Raw genomic sequence first — 22,313 nt, forward strand, 5'->3', positions numbered from 1 at the left:
CTTGCTAGAGATTCTTAGAGTGAATCTTAATCTGGCATCAGCCTTTTACAAATACCAGAATGAGTATGTCACTATGATTTGTGGTTTGAAAGTTCCTGGAAAGTTAAAAATTTGTGCTGAACTGAGAGTCAAACCTGGAACCATGTCTTTCATTGGCAATGCCCTTATCTGTGAAGCTGGGCCTTTATTTGTGCCTGAAAAGCTCATGAAACATAAGTTTTCATGTTTGATTCTTGGTCCAGAATACTGTTTTAATCTCCTAGGAAGCTTCAAAATAGCACACAGTCTGCTCCAGAGTGAAAGATACATTCTGGGAACAATCCTCTAGGTTGTGTCTGTCATTTTTCCACAATAATCTTTCTTCCAGGAGTGCTAGTCCAACACAGTATGCAGGAGAGATTCTATAATGTTTGGAAAGTAGGAGAGCTGCTCGCACAAGCGAAGCTTTGAGGGTGGGTCATGCATCGTGCCTTTATACAGTATATCAGGTGTCAGAGCACTGTCAGCAAAAGGAAAGTTTCCAGGTTCAACTGCTGGTCTGGCATATTGTTTTAATCTGCAGGAACTTTGCTATGATTCATTTCACATTGGATGTTGCCCTTCAAACCACTCCACATGCATACTACCAGATATTTAATGGTTGTAAATTTTCCCACCAGTTGTTTGTCAATTGTGTAATGAAATAACAGTGAGTCATTCAACTGATTAATCCATAATGCATTGCATTCATTTGCAACAAAGGTCAATTTTCAATCCCTAATCCAGGTATTGGTAAATTGTAGGTCTTCCTGCTTTTCACTGCAATTTAATCAAGTTAACTGTAATGAAAGCAGCCTTTTATTTCCTACTGGTTGCTCAATATTTGATTGATTGTACTGAAATTTTTGAAAGAAGTTGTCAGTGTTAGTAAATATTGAGTCCTATTTACAGTACATACTGCTCTGCAGTGAACACTGCTACTTGCCATGTAGGTAACACAACCTTTCAATTTTTGAACGTATGTGTTCAGATAATTTGCAGAAAGAGTGCCTATGAGTTCCATTCTTAACTTTCTTTTGAATTGGCTTTTTTGGTTATTTATTTACAACATGCTTCATTACAAATTCATTATATATGCAGTGTGTGTGTGTGTGTGTGTGTGTGTGTGTGTGTGTGTGTGTGTGTGTGTGTGTGAATTGTACCGTAAAACAGGGTGACTTGGGACAGTGGGGTGACTCGGGACATTTTGACAGTGTTTTGTTTTTTATTATGTTGGCAGTAGTGGATGGCCAGAACTGTGTTTTGCTCATTGTTATAGTTTATGTGATGGTGTGCTGATGTCCTCAGGTTGAAGGGAACAACTTGTTATCAATGTAAGAACTACTTTTAAATATTTGAAAATTGTCAAAATATTAACAAAAAAAATGCTAGAGAAATAGGAAGGCCTGCTGGTTCTTATGGATTAATAGTGGAAATATGGTAATGTTTAAATGAGATCCCCACTTCTATCTCTAATAATAACCAGAGAAAGATAAAAATTTAGGCCCATATTTTGGACTGAAATTTTCGATTTTGAAAATGACAGCAAACTTGGGGTGACTTGGGACATGTCGTTGATTGGCAGAAACCTTTCATTAGACTTAACTAAAGAGAGTTGTATGCACAAAAGTGCATTAAAATGAAGTTGCTGTTGTTTCTTATACACATTGGAGTCATTGTTAGTATTTGCTTATTGTTTTATGGTTAGGTTAAAGGGTTAGGTTAGGTTATGTTATGTTACATCACATTTGATATTACTGTGTGTACTTGTTTATCAATGTATTTGGTTTTGCAGTATAGTTTGAAGAACATATTACTTCAAATATCTACAAGAAAACTGTTAATGTTGTTTCAGATGCCTAGAGAGTGTGTTAGGAAGGTTGGTGGTAGGCCTTACAAACGATATGTTGTGGAGAATCTTGCAAAAGCTGTGGCAGATGTTCAAGCTAAAACTATGTCTGTAAGACAAGCAGCTGATAAGTATGGTGTCCCCAAGAGCTCTATTCAGAGATGGGTATCATCAGCAAAAGACTCTCCTCCCAAGAAATCCGGTGGCCAAATTTCTCTCAGTTCTCGTGAGGAAGACCTCATAGTAAATAATTTGGTAACTGCGAGTGAGTGGGGTTTTCCCTTGACTTCAATGGATATTAGAGTAATTGTCAAACAATATCTAGACAGGCTGGGAAAAAGAGTGAAAAAGTTTAACAACAACCTTCCAGGACAGGACTGGATTGTGTCTTTCCTAAAAACACCCAAGCAAATTCTGTCTGAGCGATGTTGTATGAATATCAAAAAAGTGCGTGCTGGAATTGACCAAACAATGATGCAAGAATATTTTTCTGAACTTGAAAAAAGTTTAGATGGCATTTCTCCTGAAGCAATAATCAATTATGATGAAACCAACATTACTGACGATCCTGGAGTTAAAAGGGTCATTGGCCGAAGAGGATCAAAACATGTGTACCGTATAATGGACAGTTCAAAAAGTAGTATTAGTGTCATGTTCTGTGGCACAGCTAGTGGTGAGCTGCTTTTACCTTATGTAGTTTATGGTGAATCGCATGTGTATGATACTTGGAGGCAGGGTGGCTCGAAAGGTGCACTTTATGGATGTTCAAAAACTTCCTCGTTTAATGAAATTATATTTTCAGATTGGTTCGAAGGAATCATACTTCCATATGTGAAAAAGCTGCCCAAAGAAGTGCCGAAGGCTGTAACAGGAGATAACTTGTCCAGTCATATCTCCATAAATGTTTTACAGAAGTGCAGGGAGCATAACATTAAATTTATATTACTGCCACCCAATTCAACACATCTGTGCCAACCTCTCGACGTGGCTTACTTCCGTCCACTGAAGGCTGAGTGGTGCAAAGTTTTAGAAGAATGGAAGCTGAAGAATCGGGGTCCTATTATGAAGGACAAATTTCCTGCAGCACTGAAGAAGACGCTTAACATTATGAATTACAATAACCAAACAAGACACAACATAAAAGCCAGATTCAAGAAAACTGGAATTTTTCCATTCGATTCACAACAGGTCTTGAAACTCATTCCCAAAACTACTGAAAATGAAGGTGACTCTCAAACACTGGACAATAAATTTCGTACATTTTTGCATGAATTGTTCAGAAAGTAGACACAGCCACTTTGTGCGAGACGAAAGAGACTTTCTGTTCCACCTGGTAAAAGCATATCAGATGTAGATTTGGATGATCTTGATGACTCACACTCTCATGACAATAGTGACACTAATGTTCCATTACTACCTTCAACTTCTAAGCCTTCTGCTGAAGACAATTTAAGATCAGAGAGTGAAAAATATCCGAGCTATGATAATGACACAGACGACCATCTTTCAACTGACGAATACAATGAGAACACAGATGCCGCAATTAGAGAAACTAATATACCATTACCTATCACTTCAGAGGATGAGTTAAATGAAGGAGACTTCATTTCTGTAATGTTTAACTATGTTGGATGAAAATCCAGGTTGTTCTGAAAACATTCATAGGGAAAATATTGGCCATAAAAGATTCCAAAGTGAAAACTTCATTTATGAGAAAGTATCAGAAGCAATCAGACATTATGTTTTTCCAAATGTAGAAGACATTCAAGAAGTTTCTATTTCACAAGTTCTGTGCAAACTTGTTCTCCTCTTTGTTTGTCGTGGTCATTACAAGTTCCTGTATGAAACTGCAGAGTACCTAATGTGAAGAAAAATCTAATTACTGTAATTAAAAACAACATGAAACAATTCATTTTTGTACTTTTATATATGTGAAACACTATTTTAAGACAATAAATATCATAAAAATTTCTTTGATTCTTTTTTAACTTTTCAAGATTTGTTTTTAATTTTAATATATCATAATTTTGATTATTTCATCTTAAAAGACACTAAAATTGGTATCACATATTTAAAATGAAAAAAGAAAAACATTTTCACTGTCCCCAGTTGGTGAGGTGAATGCAGTTTTGTGGAAAATATTTGTAAGTGTCCCAAGTCACCCCACATATCCCAAGTCACCCCACCCTGCAGCGTGACTTGGTACACCAACAAAAAATTAAATTAAAAATAAATGACCGAATTTTAAGATTATATTTGATCCATAAATGTAATCTACTGACCCAGCTTGTTGAATACCATTGCACCAATCTACAATCTGAACTACACTCTGAACCCTAGACAAGGAGATGAACTCTATACAAAAAATATTTTTGTGTCTCATATTGTGTTTGTGTGCATAACAGTACAGCTGAAACAGACTTTTATTATCAGCAACAAAAACTGTTAAGAACTGTATTGTAAAGTAAGTGTAGGAGTTCCAAGACCATTAAAAGTGATTCTGCAGGAAATATTGTTATCTACTTTACACAATATTCTTACTGTTTGCTTCTGAGGGATTAACACTCCATTTAATTTAGGCCCCTACAGAAAATTACCTAATAAATAATAACAACAAAGACTGAAAATGTGCAAACTAAGTCAACAGTCTAGCCTTTATGTCAGCACAATGAGAGATGTTTCTAATGGCAAATTATGCTGAATTGAGCTTCTTGATTTATTTATCTATGTGTCTATTCTCCTCTAACTTGTTATGCAAATGGACCCCAAAGAATTTTACGCAGGATGTTTCATTTAGTGTGTGGCCATTAATATCTACTTCTGGTGCTAACAACACTTTATTGCTTGTTTGAAATAATGAAAGATGAGTATTTGCAAGATTACAACAAACTATAAGCTGTGAATGATTTGTAGGTTAGTTCAGCTATCATTTGTTATGTATCTGATAAGGTCAAGTTTGGAGACTTGATTAGTATGCTTGTGTCATCAGTAAACACTACAGTTTTCCAGCTACCCTAAAAAGTTATTGGAATGTCATATACATAGGTTCAGAAGTAGTGTGGGCCCAGTACCAAATTTTGTGGAACATCTCATGCTATGTTCCCATTCTGAGGATGGTTCATGAGTGTGATACAGCCTGTCTAATACTGGACAATGAGAAAACAGCCATTGATCACTTCCAAGCAGAAATGCATAAAAAGCAACTAAATTTGGTACTATACACAAACCAATCACAGAATCTGCAGCAGCAGCAAGGTAGGAAGATTTTGGTTTAATGTTATGCTGCTGGTATCATTAAAGACAACTCTGTTCTTTTTATGGAACCCATCCCAGCATTTAGGCAAAGTGCTGAAAACTGAAATTTGTATGGGGGTTTGAAACCCAATCCTCCTGAATATGAGTGCCATGTCTTAATCACTGCTGCCACCTGATTCAGTACAAATGTGACTTGTGCAGAAATTTTAGAGATAAGATACATTCATATTGACATTCAGTTGCTGAGTAAAAATTAACATAAAACTGGAATATGTTGGTTGTAGATCAAGAAATTGTTTTCCAGTAGCCCCGGAAAGAACATAGAATGTTTGCACAAATCCCATATTGCCTGTAGGTTCCTTAATTGCAATACTGAAGTAAATTTTGAGTAACCGAGTGAAACAGGATGAGGTAAACAAATCACTGCCACATTCCGGTCCAAAGGAATCCGAATCACACACCTCCCAAATACAAGTCCATCATTCACAGCTCATAGTTTGTTGTGATCTCGCGAATATGTGTAGCCTAGGAGACTGGCAGTCCATATATGGAAATAAAATAAAGGTTGCAGAAAGAATGAGTAAGAATCAGATATTCAAATAAATAGCTGCTGATAATAATATGGGGCAGCATCATTTAATAAGGACGATCTGTTGACTCATAATTAAATCCAATGCATTTGGTGTTGGAGAGGCAGCTGAACAAAAAAGAACTGGATGAACATCATGACAGATGCTGAAATTTGATTTCTTGGGAAAGTCAGCATTTGGAGGAAGTATTCTACAGCTTTCTCAGATCATTTTTAATAGTGTTCCTGCTGTATAAAAGAAAATTAATTATGTTCAGATTTGAAGTAATTATGAGGCCTGTGCAGATTGTTGTGGTGATAAAAAGAAATAACATGCAAGTAACATCTTTTTTTTTTTTTTAGTTTTGCAATCTTTCAGTGCAGATGGCATGTGGAGCAATGGCGACTTTGTAATGTGATTATTGAGAATTTTGTATACTCAGGTGGGAACTCCTCTATTGTAGGTGACCAAGAGATTTATTTCAGAATTTCATGTAAGTCTCCTTTGCTTTAAACCAGTGTTTTACTCCTATGCTGGAGAGATTTTGACAGATTTTTGCCATTTGGCACTGCTAATACTCAAGAAATTCTTCAGAGGCAGTAGACAATATGTCTTAATAGTAAAAATAAATAACTGCCCAAAACAATAATAGGTTTTTGAAGACACAAACAATCATCATGAAGGGTTATCTTTCATTTGTTGTTAATCTATTTTGGGTTTTAAAATCTTTTGTTACAATATTATGAGAAGGACAGTTGCCACTCATCATATAGCGGAGATACTGAGTCGCGACAGGCACAACAAAAAGACTCTCACAATTATAGCTTTCGGCTATTAAGGCCTTCGTCAGCAATAGACACACACACACACACACACACACACACACACACACACATACACACACACACACACACACACACACACACACACACACACACACACACGACTGCAGCTCCAGGCAATTGAAACCACACAGCAGGCAGTGCTTGTGTGTGTGTATGTATGTATGTTTATTGTTGACGAAGTCCTTAATGGCCAAAAGCCATAATTGTGAGAGTCTTTTTTGTTGTGCCTATTGTGACTCAGCATCTCTGCCTTATGGTGAGTAGCAACTTTCCTTCTCATAATATTGTTACATTCCATCCTTGATTTTCCATTGTTTAAAATCTTTTGCTTGTGTTACAATAAGTGAGGGACAGAATAGACTTGAATATTTGCATATAACTTCAGTGTAGAAAGTTCTGCTGTGGAGCAGGTGACAAAAAAGGAAACCTCAAAAATTACTGACAGATACACAAATTAAAAATAGAAAACATGGATGGATCACTAGATTTTTCAAAATTACTTCATAATGAGAAAGGAAATCCCAGGTCATTTGAAAAGCAAATAATATGACTTACTGTAGCTGGAGGTAAAGGAAAGTTACTCCGCATCCTGAGGGAGAGACAAGTCATTAGAAGCACTCACCTCCAGCATCTGTACATATTATCCTCTCTTTTGATATGTCCAATATTTTTTTAATCTTGTTATTATTATGTACGGGACTGAATTAATTCAAAGATCAACTAACAACATCATTTTGCAAACCTGTTATTCTTTGTGAAGTGTCTTTATTCAGGGCATCTCCCTTGCATTCACAGTGATGGTCCATTATTACACTCTAATTACCTCGATGTCAGCAGCATATTAAACCCCCTCCATTATTACTGTACTATTGTCTCACTCAGAACATCATAATCTGCCACATTTCCATCCTCCATGTGGCTTCCATTCAAAAATTTTCTTTGGTCATTGAGGATCTGGTATTCTCAACAAATTCTCATGGCAGTTTAATGATTTTCTTTATCTGGTGCACCACTGTTTCATTTGTTCCCATTCTGCTTGTTATGACAGATTAGATTTTTTTCTCAGTTCTTGAAAAATTTTTTTTTGTTCCAAGGAAACCCCATTATAGTCATTAAATGAGGACACTTTCCATATACGACATTATCACCAGCAAACAGTTTCAGATCGCTGCTCACTCTAGCTGACAGATCATTAAAATACATTGAAAACTGGAGTGGTCCTATCACATGTGGATGGCATTACTTTTGTCTCTGATGAACACTGGAAATGTGGATTAAAAATGAAGTAAAATCATTTCTATTTGATAACTCCTACTTCATAGATTTTATTTGTTCCTTATCAAGTATTATCAGTGAATAATTACTAATTAGAAACAAACACACACACACACACACACACACACACACACACACACACACACACACACACACGTTCATACAAGCAAACACGCCTCGTGAATGCATAACTGCTACCACTGGCAGCTCCAATCACAATGTGACTGTCATGTGTATAGCAATTTGGAATGGGGCAGCGAAGGGAGAGAATGGTTCGGGTGGGGGAGGGAGGGGGGGAGGGGGAAGAGAAGGGCACTGTCTCTCTGGGCATGCAGGGACTAGATGGTGGTCTGACGAGACTGCCAACTGCAGTCTCAGGATGTGAGATATGGGGAGAAAAACTGGGGAGTGTAAAAGGAGCAGGAAGGGAGAAAGGACAGACAGGTACAATGGCAATTGGCGGCACACAAAGAGGGTGAGGGAATATAATATAGGAGGACATAATAGGACAGAAAGATGGAAACTGTTGGATGAAGTGTGTGGGGGGCTGGGAGAATGTCAGGAATGTCAGGAGTGGAGAATGTGTGCAAGTCAGGAAGGCTGATGGTGGAGGGGAGGATCCAGATGGACAGGGTTGTGAAGCAGCCATTGAAATAAAGCATGTGGTGTTCAGCTGCATGTTGTGCAACAGAGTGGTCTACTTTGCTCTTGGCCACAGTGCGGCGTTGGTTGTTCATGCTGGTGTGCAGGTGATTGGTAGTCAGAACCAATGGAAAAGGCTGTGCAATGGTTTCAGCATAGTTTGTGTATGACCTTGCTGCTTATCTTGTCTCATCAAAGTTCAGGCCACCTGTGAAAGCAGCCACATCATATACCAACTGTGCTGCAACCATTGCACAGCTTTTTATGTTCGTATGACTACCAACAATCTGTCCATCGGGATGAACAGCTACCACCAAACTGTGGCCAAGAGCAGAGTAGACTACCCTGTGGCACAACATGCAGCTGAACACACCTCACTTGATTTCAATGGCTGCTTCACAATCCGGGCCACCTAGATCATCCCCTCCACCACCAGCTTTTCTGAACTGCACAGATGGGAATCATCCTTACAACACATATTCTGCTCCTGAAATTATTCCTACCTCAAACTATGGTAACCTACTATCCCCACACCCTCCACCCAATAGTTTCTGCCCCCTTTAGTGTATCACCTCCTCCCTTTTCACATTCTCTAGCTCTCACTGTGTGCTGCCCTCTGCCAATGCACTCACTCATCCTAGTGCAAAGCATGCTTTTGTAGAGTGGAACGTCACGAAATTTCTGGGTTGAATCAACATTTACAGCAAATTACTAGCAAAATAGATTGATGGGAGGAAATGATGAAGAAAATCCCTATAAACAATGACATGGTTGAAAACAAAACTTCGATTATCTGTGATTATTTGGATGTCATGCATGGCCAAAAATGAAAAACTAATGTGGTAAATTGAACCAAAAGGATAACCTCATGTAACGATTGTACATTGCGAAACCATGACGCAGTGTGGCATCCAGAACCAGAGGTGTTTTATTTGATGAAAATATCTTTCCTGCAAAGTTGAACAAAGAGGGTAATAAAGCAATTGATCTGAAGACCACTAATATCACCGATGGCACAGGAGCATTACAGAATGTATATGTTATGGAGACAGGAGAATGCCTGACATCGAGCAGTGTGAATATTTGGAAACATGCCTGCTGATGCTGCTTAAGTGTTTAAGGAGGCCAAACAATTATGGTCTTCAGTCTCCTATTGAACCCTCCTGCTCTGCCCCCCTCCCCAAACAGAACCAGTGTACCCATACTGTCTGCATATAGAATAAATTCTGTGTACAACTGTGAGGAAGTGTTATAAATGTTTGCATAGTGGGTATCAGAGATGGAACATGGGAACCATCCTGGTATTAACATAATGGGATATGGAAAACTGCCTAAAAACTAAATCCAGGCTGGCCGGCACACTGACTCCTTGTTCTCAATCTGCCAGGCAGGTTTCATTTGGGGCCAGCATACCTCCCTGTCCCAGAAGTGACTGTGTTAACACACACAGCTATCCGGGTGGGTAACATGCAGTGGCGTAGCGTGAGGGGAGACTTTGAGACTTAGTCTCCTTTGTATTCGTGCTTAAAAAAGATGCAATAGTAATTCATAACAAAAATATAAACAACTTTCTACTAAGAGCACTAAATGTGCGAAGACATCAGTTTTGTATCCCACGCCGCTGCACCCTGAGTATTGGTGTATCTGCCTGCTTGAGACTCGACTGCTCTCAGTCTCTGCCTCCCTTCCCTTACCTGGCTGTGTGCGTCTGAGTGTTAGTGGCATTCTCGGCTCCCCTCCACTTTTCCTCTTCCACGGAGGCTGGTGCGCTGCACTTGCTAGCAGGTATCAAGACTAGTCTCCGCCACTTCTATGCTGGCTTTTAACACGGAAGTGAGCAGACGTGCTGTTTGTGTTCATAGTCATTCTTGTGTGATTTTAGTGCATATTTTCATTGTGTCGCCAATGTGAGTGAGCCATCAACTGAACACCTTATAGAATTTTTTTATTAAAAACGCCTTTTTCTACATTATTGTATGAAAAAAAGTGCAAATTGAAGGATAAATGAACTACTCCTATATTCAGTGTAGTTTTAAGTGAAGCCAAACCAAAACGCACTTTTCAGACAGCCTGGTACGAAAAGTATACTTGGCTGACTGCAAATGCAGTTAATAACAGATTATATTGTTATGTATGTCTTCTGTTTGGTGGAGAAAAGGAATGATGCAGTGAGGGCATTTGCACAATAAAGAACTTTGACAGGAAAGCACAAAAGCATCAAATATCAAAACGTCACCTGCAGTACAAAGAATCATTTCAGTTATTGAGCAAAAGTAGAATGAGCACGCCCTTTCTGAAGCCGCTCGTCTGACAGCAATAAAATAGAACAAACAAGTTGCATCTAGCAGGAGAGTATTGGCTCGTCTTATTCAGGCAATTGTATTTCTTTGTAAATGAGAACTAGCCTTTCGCGGCCATCAAGAAGACAAATCCTCCAGCAACAAAGGTAGCTATCTGGAATTGTTGGATTTACTAGCTCAAGGAGCGCAGTTAATCCGAGACCATCTGTCATCATCTTCAACCTTTAAAGGAACTTCTCCAGATATACAGAATTGATTGATTGATTGATTTCTGATGTAATGGAAATGATAACTCTGGAAGTTAATGATAAAATAAAATCTGAAATTCAGAACTGCAATTTCATTTCATTTCAGGCTGATGAAACATTAGACGTGTCATGCATGAGTCAGATGAGTATAACATTCAGGTATTGTATTGCAGACAAAATTGAGGAAATATTTTACGATGTTTCTGGAGATAAAAGTGCTGAAGGTTTGTCAAACATTATTCATGCAGTATTGAAAGAATGGAAAGTGGAAGCAAAAGTGGTTAGTCAAACATGATGGCACTTCAGTAATGGCGGGCAGAGAAAGAGGACTACAACAACTGGTGAAGCAGTTCTGTCCCTATGCGCTGTTTATTCATTGTTACGCACAACAACTGAATTTGGTACATGCCTCCAAAATCATATGAGAAGTATGCATGTTTGTAAGTGAGCTTACTGTATTCCATTCATTTTTCAGCAAATCATCAAAACGAACTGTATTGCTAACTGAGAAAGGATTTAAACTGCCACATGCAAGCAACACTCACTGGAACTTTCGTTCCAGGGCAGTTTCAACAACATCTAGTCATTTCTTAGGGCTATATAGTGTTTTAATTGTATATTTGATGATACGGACTCTCAGTGGGACCCAGAATCTTTGAGCTGTGCTGTGGGAATGAAACAACGGATGGATGATCCTACGTTTGTCTACTTGCTTTGCTTCTACCGAGGGTGCTTTGTTTATGTTGATCATCTCTTTAATGTTCTTCAGTCAAAATCTGTCAGTATAACTGCTTGCCATGATGAAATAAGAACTGTTTTGAGAACTTATGACAATTAAGAAAGGAAACATTTGTTGATGAATGCATTAAATGCATCTTCTGTTTGAATGGCAACTTATCATTTTGTGACAGTCAAAAGACATCTCTCAGGGCACTAACTTACGAGATACTGGATTTGCAAATTGTTCAGATGGAAAGAAGGTTACAAGACTTTCCCCAAATTCAGTTTCTTGAACTTTTGAATGAAAAGTGTTTCCCGAACTATCAAAAACAATTCCCAAAGTTGAAACTGCTTCAATTATTAGAACAGTACCCTTTTTTCAAACAAGAACAACTTGAGAATGAACTGTGTAACATATACGTTGATGAGAAAAAACACTTATCCCCAAGAATCCTGTTAAAGTATATTGTCAACAATGATTTAGACTCCATTTATGAAGAAACAACGAAGTTCCTGCATTTGGATTTGACCCTACCAGCAACTACAGCAAGCAGTGAACTCTTAAACGAGTGAAGAATTGTTTAAGGAATTCAATGTCCAACATCCGGCTGTCGTGTATGAGCACGTTAGCAATAGAAAAGACACTACTTGAAGAGCTATCCAGTGATCAGATATTTGTAGATCGAGTTATAGACTTATTTGTGGAAAGAAAAGTCACGTGCATTGCACTTGTGTACAAGAAAATATAAGTGCTTCTTCTCTTGTTGCTGGAGTTCTGCAAATTTGTCATCGTTTCTTGAACAAGTTAGTTATTATTATTATTATTATTATTATTATTATTATTATTAGTAGTAGTAGTAGTAGTAGCGGTGGTAGTGGCAGGGTAGTAGTAGTTGTTGTTTTATTTGATGTATTTTGTTTCATTTGTTTAAATTATTGTTTATTGTACTATTCTGACTGCCTATAATAACTGCAGAGTCTCCCCAACCTTTACAATCATGCTATGCCACTGGTAACATGTGTGCTTTCTGAAAACTTCAATGTTAAAACATATGACAATAACCATGAACTGCAAAAGCCTGCAATAAATTAAAGCTACTGTGTGAATATTTGGAAACACGCGAGCTGATGCTGCTTAAGTGTTTAAGGAGACCAAACAATTATGGTCATCAGTCTTCTGGGTACAAGTCAAACCACTGAAATGGTTGAATGACTACCCTAGAATATAAAAGAAGGCTTCTGCAGTTGAAAAGGAGAGTATACCAAGAGAAAAAGATCCAAAAAGTGTATAGGAAGCCTGTCAGCTAATGATGAAAGCAAATGGCAAGAAGCGATTTCAGAAGAACTGGAAACATAATGCAAAATCGAACATGAACATTTGTATCCCAGACTAACAACACAGAGAAAATATGAACAAAATCAGTTTTCAAACATAAATATGATAAGGATGGATGAACTGCCAGACACAGAACATGAGTTATGGTTTTATACGATGGCTATCCACAAAGTACATTACGTTTTCGTTTGTGTCCGTTAGGGGTGGGGCTAGTGCAGCCATCTTGGTGTCATGGCATTCTGCGCTCAGTCAGCATCCTGCCGTGCTAGTGAGAGGTTCGTGCTGTACTCCGTTGAGTTACTGTGACAGTTTGAAATGTCAGCGTTAATTGGAAATGCCGCGAAGTGTGAAGTGCGTGCTGTAATAAGGTTTCTGACTGCAAAAAACTGTTCACCGATAAAAATCTATCGGCAGCTTTGTGAAGTGTATGGGGACAACATAATCACTGAAGGTGGAGTGCGTCAATGGGTCATAAAATTTAAAAATGGCCGAACTAACGTTCACGACGAAGAGCGAAGTGGAAGACCCAGCATAGTGACTGCCGAACTTGTCGAAAAAGTCGATGCTGCGGTCCGTGAAAACCGTAATTTCACAATAATGGAACTCTCTATGAGTTTTCCACAAATTTCACGAAGTTTGTTGCACGAAATAATTACCGAAAAGCTTGGTTACCACAAGTTTTGTGCAAGATGGATACCAAAAATCTTGACACAGATTCACAAAAATAAGCGAATGACTGCAGCGTTAACGTTTTTGGACGCTTATGAGAAAGATGGTGACTCATTACTCGATAGCATCGTTACTGGTGACGAAACATGGGTTAAGCATGTGAACTGCGAGACAAAATTGAACCCAATGCAGTGGGGGCACACAAATTCCCCCCAAAATCCCAAGAAATGCATGCAGACAATGTCAGAAAGGAAGGTGATGGTGACTGCCTTTTGGGACAGAAAAGGTGTGATTTTTGTGGATTTCCTACTGCACAACCTCAGAAGAGCAATACAAAACAAGCGCAGGGGAAAGTTGGGCTCAAAGATCTTGCTGATTCACGACAACGCCCGGGCCCACACGGCTAATGCCACTCGTGAAGTTCTCGAATCTTTTAAGTGGGAGTTGTTTCCTCATCCGCCATACAGTCCCAACCTGGCACCGAGCGACTTCCACTTATTCCCAGCAATGAAGAAGTGGTTGGCTATGCAGTGTTTTGATGACGACGCACAGCTTCAAGAAGAGGTAACCACATGGTTGAAAGTGCAGGCGGCCGAATTTTACGATGAAGGAATTTCCAAGCTCGTCCATCGCTACGATAAGTGCCTTAATTTAAATGGCAACTATGTAGAAAAGTAGTATTTAAGTGTGGCTTTCATCTGTATATGATAAAAATATTTTCCAATACTTTATTTATTTTTAATTCCAAAACGTAATGTACTTTGTGGATAGCCCTTGTATAATGAGGAAAGACGAGGAACTTATTTTGACAAATGTCAAAGCTTGGTTGTAAAAATGAAAACTATGCATCTACCAATGGCAATAGCAATTAAAGATTTGTAAATTCATCATTTGGATACTGTTGCGGCATATTTGATGACTGATATAAAAGATGAAGTCTATGTGGAACTACACATGGGTTTCCCAGATACCAGTGACAAACTATAAAGAAAACTTTATGGCATACCAGACCAGGAGGAATGGTACAATGACATGTGTATCCACAGGCTTGAAATGTGCATCTGCAGGTTTCATCAGTTTGGAAGAAGACACTCAACAAGATCCTGCACAAACAAGTGACTCTGAGATCTGTAGCTGACCCATGTGCTTACTCTGATCTACAGTGTGAACTCATAGTAACTAGATGTCTGAATGATTTAATGTTGTATGGAGAGAAAAATGAAATAAAGAAATGAAAAACATCTTAAGCACTGAATTTGAATTAAGGGACCTTGGAATAGCACAACATGTACTGTCAAAGTGAGTTATCATTTTGAATGTTAAATTAAAAAATGCAACAGATGTAGACAAGCTAAGCAAACAGAATGCATCAAAATACAGAACTGCTGTTGACAGTGTTTGCAGTGTGGTTCAAGCTGGAGTAGCAGCAAATGATGAACAGTTGCACTAAGCACTTTTGAAGCAAAATTTTTTGCACAGGGTGAATCCATAAGGGAAATGAAATGGATGAACACTTTTCTCAGTGAGACTGGTCAAGATTGTTTTCAGTCCGATCCCATGAAGGTTTTCATCGATACTCAAGGCATCAAGAAACTTGTTGAAAATTGTGAGGTTCAGGAAATAACGGCACATGGCTCTAAAGATTTTTTTTGTGCAATAGGAGATGGAAGTCAACAATATAAGTTTAGAATATACTGCAAGTGAGGAGAATGTTGCTGACTGTATGGCAAAAGCAACTGACAACCTGAGGTTGAAAACTCTTCGGGTGTTAATGAGGATCAAGGACCAGAGGGCATGTCAATGATGCATGGATTACCTTTCTTGTGATATCTGAAGTATTCTTGTTACGATACACTATAAAAGGCAGGAATTGTGCATGTGTTTGTGTTCTCTGCTGTTTCCATCAGCAGATTAGCAGGCTACACAGCAGAAAAATGCCTCAATAGAACATTAATGCATACTGTAAAATTGCAGTTGCTACAAGGAAGTTACCAAAGATTTCTTGTGTTGAGTGTACACAGCGGCATACATAAGAAATCATGTTACAAATAGCCACAACAATAAAAAAAAAAACCTCTGATTCATGGATGGGTAGAAAGCCTAGTGTATGACATTTATGGGGGATAGGATGCAAAGCTTTTGTTCTCATGTCCAAACAAAGATGTCCTTCTAAACTATCAACGAGGGCAGATGAAGGCATTGTTATTGGGTACACTCTATATGGCTGTGGATACAAGATCTGGATGTTATAAACAAAACTGGTTGTGGAATGTAGGGACAGTATGTGCAAGGTATTTTTGAACAGCAAATACTCAAATGAAAATAAAGAATAGAAAGAGTTTATTGAACTGTATATGAAGGAGCATTACCATTTCCAAGTATTATGATGAAATCCAAAGTGAAAGAGAAGATCTGAGCACTAAAGAGGAATTTCATGGTTTCTCAGATCAAGAGGAAAATTTGAAAGAAATGATTTTATTAATTGAAGGCAATTAGGAAAAACTCCACAAAAACAATGCAGGCCAAGAAAGGATATAATGAAAGAAAAAATGGGTTTAAGCAAATGTCATCCAATGACACTTCATTCCAAAGGGAAAGCTTGTACTGAAGAAGCACAAACAAATGAGCAAGAAAGGAACTTTTAACAAAGCCACTGAATCAGAATACTCCTGAATGGCATTATAATAAAATGTTATATAATGGGAATAATTCAAAATGATATTGTGACTGGAACATTTTGACAGGGAAAGATTGTTGAGAGTTAAATTTAAGCAAGTGGATAACAGCTCCTTTATTTGTACCATTTTTGTGACTGGATTGTGGATTGTCTTTGACACTGCTATTGCTTGAGAAGACAACGAAGAGTGAAAAATATTTTGTTCTGTTTAAAAGTGTAGTTAGTTTCTCTGCTTTAATTGTGGACATTGTTTTTCTGTCAGTAAATATTAATGTGTGTAATATGACACCCTATGCTTCTCCGCCAATAGGTTTTAATCAAAAATTTAGGTAAATATTTTTAATTGCACTCTGTAAAAACTCCACTACCTGTACAGCTCTGAAGATGGAGTGCCACATGTTACAACACACATGATCTGGCCAAAACAAATATGGTGAGATTTTATGTCAAAATCTTTTGCACAACTGTGACTCAGACTGCCACCATAAGATCTTACAACAGTTCTGAATGTGCCATGCTGCATTACTTCATTTACAAAAATGAAAGGAATGCTTTTTCTTCTTCATTGCCTTTATCTCTAATTCGCTTGCTCTCACTGAAAATAACTTATACTCAGGTTTACTTTGTACTGTTCACATGAATGAAACAGACATATTTTACTTACTGTTTTAATTTTCAAATAACAAATGCTTTTCAAGATATCTACATGAAGAATGAGAGCTTGCACATATATTGTAACATGTACCTATTGAAAAAAATTAGCAGTTGTTCCAACAACAGTAGGACAGATGCTACTCAGCACACAGAGGAGGCATTGAGGGGCAGACAGGCACACACAAAGTTTGTTTAAAAGTAGACAAGTAGACAAAGCTATTACACTGAACCTTCACTCAAATGTAGAAAACACACACACACACACTTATGACCAACATTATTCCTGAACACTGAGGTCTGAATGTGCTGAGCAGAGATCTTGGCTCTGGTTGGTAATGTGGGTATAGAAGAGATATGGGGTGGAGAGGCATAGGGATTGCTGAGTAGTGTTGGGGGAAGCTGCTGTAGTGCTGCCAGTATGAATGTGGCAGTGACAGGATGGTGGGCTGTTCGGTGCAGCATTAGGTAGTTGAGCTTGGGGGGGGGGGGGGGGATGATGAGAGAAGCAGTGAAGACTATGCCAATACACTGGAAGGGATAGCAGTAATGTTTCAAGATGAAGCAGGAGCAGGGAAGGGGATAGAGGTAGTCTGGGAAAGGGACTACCATACGTGATGCCCCACCCTTCAGAAAAGTTAATGTTGGTGGGAAGAACTGACTCTAGGTTTATGTTGGTTGCTGGTGTGATGCTCACTAATGTATACAGGTTTGAAGATGTATACCATTTAATTCGTTTCAACAAAATTACAGTATAATTTGGTTTTGTGTAACACAGCACTACAAACAAATGCATCCATTGTTTGGTTATGTTAGTTTTTATAATTCTTGTCCTGAGAAAATTCTAGGAAGTTCTTTCACTGTAAAGACACCTTTTGACAGAAAGAGAGTGTAATTTCTGACAGGAACACCTAGTTGCATGTATTGCAAATGTAATGAATGGTAAATGTCTTTTCTATTAATGTTTTTCATATTATGTGAGAATAAAAAATAAAAAAAATATGGAAAATTTAATAAATACTCATGGCAGGCTATTTCATGGCAACACAGATATTCAAAAATAATGTCGCTGTGGTTGCAGATATATCCACTCAGCAGAATTCACTGTTTCAGACTTAAAGTAGAATAAAGGGGTTTTGTCAGTGGCTCCAGGTAGTATACAATGGCAAAATCTGACTGGCTAGAGATTGTGATGCTGAGAGTTCAAGAAAATAAATTGAGTGGCATGTTATCATCCAGGCTGCAGATCAGTAAAATGATTGTTAGCCAGGAGAGCAGTGATGACTGACCTGATAATAGTAGTGGAAGACTGGAGACTGAAAGTATGCTGAACTGGGAAAAGAATACTACAAATAATAAAGGGTGTCAACTGAAGCAGTGAGAAACATTGAGCATGGATGTGTCATTAAAGACTGTGATCAATCTAGAACAGTAAAGAATGAAGGGCAGTTCATGCAAAGAAAATAGCAATCAGAAACAACAACTTTGGTTTTGGTTGCAAACATGTTGTACTTCTAAGCTATAGAGTTAGTTATTCAAATATTATCTTTGTATTTTCTGGTGACTCAGAATCCAAAGAGAATAACAAAATTTCAACACCACAAAACTTCAGGTTATAACATGAGTTGTTTATCATAATGAAAAAGAAATTAAGGTTTGTAGCTCAATATTTATAAATAACTTTATTTAAAAGATAAATATAAAATTCCTTAAAGGATTGTATTTTACAATATCCCTTCAAGGTTTATGGTGTATAATGAATTACCCTGAATTACACAACTCCACACATGCTTAATAAATAAACTTACTTTAAAATCAAAGCACATTTCTTTTCATTCAGTTACATTCACTTCGGTAATGTATATAATAACAACATGATACAACAACACAATTTACAAACAGTGTCTTACATTTATATAGACAGACTGAGAGGCTTATCCTGAATACAAAACTTCATACTTCAGTAGCCATGTTTCTGTAAGTGTAAAACAAATGACATACACAAATGGCTTTTAATCTATCTATCCTTGGTATTGATACCTACACTATATATTTCTTTTCAAGAAATTTCACACATACATATTTATGCACACAACTGGCAGTTCTTGAATTTTTTTTCTGTATTATGAGTGAGATCATGAAACAATACAAGTTGTTTTGTTAAGAACACTAATTCACTAACAAACACACACATGTACTACAAAGTAAACTTTATGATAAAGACATGCATACACAAACTGTGTAAACACACACTGTATACAAGTTTCCATCGTTTTATGAGCCAGTAGTAGCTAAGCAAATGTATTCTCATAGGAATGTCACTGAATAAGTGCAAATACAACTCATTTCTATATTGCTCAGCAGATACTGCCACATAGTACACAGCTAATGAACGTATAACTTAGCAGAGTACTGTCATCATTCCTTTGCTTGACTTTGCAAGTATGAGAATAATATAAGATTTTGCAAACTAACTTACAGATAATACACTAACAAATATGGCTAAACAACTGCTTTGACTTCTCGTATGTAAGTTATCATTAATTGACTAGAAAATATTGTAAGAAAATAATGTAAAATGGTTGTGTTTTCATTTTCTGAGAATCGACACCACTGCTGCAAAAAATTTGACTATTTTAATTAAAACCATTTCTTTATACAGATCGCAGCTGTAGTTCATTTACTTGACATGCTTTCCGGAATTGCACTTTCACAAGGTTGAAACTATCTTCAAGACGCAGCACTTTAGAAATGCAATTGTTAGTGCATCGTTTCTTGAGTTTCTTTTCACGCCGACTGAATTTATTGAGGTGCTCTGTAAAACGTTAAAAATACTTTTAAAATATTAATAAATTTATTTCATGGTACAATACATTAAAAAGCATATGGTAAATGTGGAGACAATGTGGCTATCATGACAGAAATAAAATGAATTTCACTATACATTCATTTATCTTGTTCACAATATAAAGAAGCGGATGACTGGATTCAGCTGTTGAATAACCACCTTCATATCTGTGAGTTTCTCTTTGTTATTTAAACAAATCACTTGTTGTACAAATGTAAAATAATGCAAACGGACTATTAAAAAAAACTGTGGACATAGTTCTGTGTTCCTGTCTTCATCTGCCTCCTTGACTATATGACAGCCTTTGACTGTGTTGTGTGGAAAAAGTTGTGGCAGGTGCTTGCAGAATTCAGTGTCCCACAACATTTGACAGCACTAATCAGAAGTCTATATATTAATCATCACACAGCTGTGAAGACAAGTATTGGCATGTCTGTTTTCTTCAGTGTCTCAAAAGGTATCAGAAGGGTTGTGTTCTATCCCCTCAACTATACAACATCTACGCAGAACATGTCATTAGAAATTCCACTAGACATAGCAGAAAAGAGCAATAACCAACACCAAAAAGGCCTGTCTTGTTGAAACACTCATATTTTCCATTTTCTTTTATGATTGTGAAACATGGACCCTTAGAGCCAGAGACAAAAAGTGCATCAGTGCATTTGAGCAACTAAATATTTTCATGTGCCTTTCTTCTTGTGTCAACCAAAGCATTCTCCAGTTCTTTGGCCACATTGTGAGAAGAGATACAAAAATCTGGAGAAAATAATCTTGGAAGGGAAGACTGAGGGCAAGAGATCAAGTGGAAGAACAGCGAATAGGTGGATTGATCAAATCAAGAAAATCTTGGGTCTACCTCTTCAGCAGGTTCTAAGAGAAGCTGCAGGATGGAGATACTCAGTTCTTGGGTCTAGATGCTCAGTAATGAGCACAATGACATGATGTGATGAGACAGATAAAGTGGACTTCAAGCATTATGGAGGAGAAAATGCTTTTAACTGTGGTATACACTATACAAGCTACTGACTTAGACACTCACAGCTTTTAAAATATGTATCTAATATAGCAAATGTTTTTTGTTTAGTTTAATACAATGAAGAAAAGTACAGCACAAGCAGAGAAAGGTTTTTCAAAGACTGTTAACAGTCAAAAAATTATTTAATTATTTCATGAAGTAACATGTTTTGAGGTGTGAACCTCACCTTCAGGCTGCAATGACAATACAAGAACATGTAACAAAAGTACACATAGATGTTTAAGTTGTTCTGAACAGTCTTAGCATGGCTGTAGTCATCTTTGTTCTCAAGAAATTGTTTTCTTCTTGTAGTGTGCTGAGTTATCTCCAGTCCTATGGCTCCCTGAATCTTGTTTAATCACTGCTTATATACTTGCAAAGAATGTTTAACACATGACATCAGTCAACTCTCCTATGCAGCAGAAACAAGATAACGGTTAAAACAAAGCTTAGCATTAGTACCTTGAGAGAGTGGCTATGTGTGTGCATGTTGTACCTTTGTGAGGAAAGATGTTTCTATATATAACAACAAAAACGATGAGTTATTGATAATATAATGTAAATGGATAGATAAAAGATGTGCTCACCTTGTTGCGGCAGGGGGAACACACACACACAAAGATTTAACTTTTACAATTTTTCATCGCCAGTGGCTCTTTCTTCTGGCAGAAGTTTTGAAGGGGAAGGAATACAGGTGAAGGAAAAGAACTGGAGAGGTTTAGGGGAATGGATACCTTTTCAACCTGTCCAGTAAGTCTCCCCTGACCTGTGGCTCTGAGTGACTTTTCTAAATGATAGCCCTTTCCCTAAACCTGCCAGTCCTTTTCCTTTACCCTCTTTCTTCCCCTTGAGCTCCTCTGCCAGAAGAAGGAGCCACTGGCTCCGAAAGCTTGTAAAAGTTAAATCTTTTTGTGTGTGTGTTTCCCTGCCGCCACTTGGTGAGTAGATTTTTTGTCTAGCCATTTACATTATATTCCAGCATATATAAAGAGAGATGAGCCTGCAACAGTGACAGGGGAATATCATTATTCAGCTCTGGATACAAAATACTTACAAATATAATTTTGTCAAGCCTACAACAATATCTGGAAGAAATTATTGATGAGACACAAGCTGGATTTGAAAGAAATAGTTCAAAAGTGGATAATATTTTCATTTCACAGATCCTACTTGACAATAAATTTAATTATTCTTATACTTGACAATAAATTTAAATATTCTTAGGATGTGCACATGCTTTTCATAGATTTTAAGAAGGCATTTAACAATATTGATAGAAACTATGTATGGATGGCTACAACAGAATGTGAAATTCCAGACAATTTAATACAGCTGGTGCAAATGTGCTTTCAAAATTCAAATTTTAAGTCCAAAACAGTCCACATTACTTCCAGAG

The 22,313-nt window shown here is 37.5% G+C and overlaps 2 protein-coding genes across 2 annotated transcripts in view; one reads left to right on the forward strand and one right to left on the reverse strand.

The window, feature by feature from the left end:
• The first annotated feature begins 1,972 nt into the window (after nt 1–1,972).
• On the forward strand, nt 1,973–3,154 carry LOC126443409 (uncharacterized). Its single transcript, XM_050090960.1, has one exon. The coding sequence runs from the start codon at nt 1,973–1,975 to the stop codon at nt 3,152–3,154; it is 1,182 nt and encodes a 393-aa protein (XP_049946917.1).
• Nucleotides 3,155–18,813: 15,659 nt separating this feature from the next.
• LOC126457081 (chordin-like protein 1) overlaps nt 18,814–22,313 on the reverse strand; it is a 672,845-nt gene continuing 669,345 nt past the window's right edge. The window contains exon 11 of the mRNA XM_050093090.1: nt 18,814–19,869. Within this exon, the coding sequence (XP_049949047.1) occupies nt 19,709–19,869 (161 nt within the window). The 3' untranslated portion in view covers nt 18,814–19,708. The remainder of the gene's footprint in view (nt 19,870–22,313) is intronic.

The sequence above is a fragment of the Schistocerca serialis genome, chromosome 1, assembly GCF_023864345.2.
Source record: "Schistocerca serialis cubense isolate TAMUIC-IGC-003099 chromosome 1, iqSchSeri2.2, whole genome shotgun sequence".
Taxonomy (NCBI): domain Eukaryota; kingdom Metazoa; phylum Arthropoda; class Insecta; order Orthoptera; family Acrididae; genus Schistocerca; species Schistocerca serialis.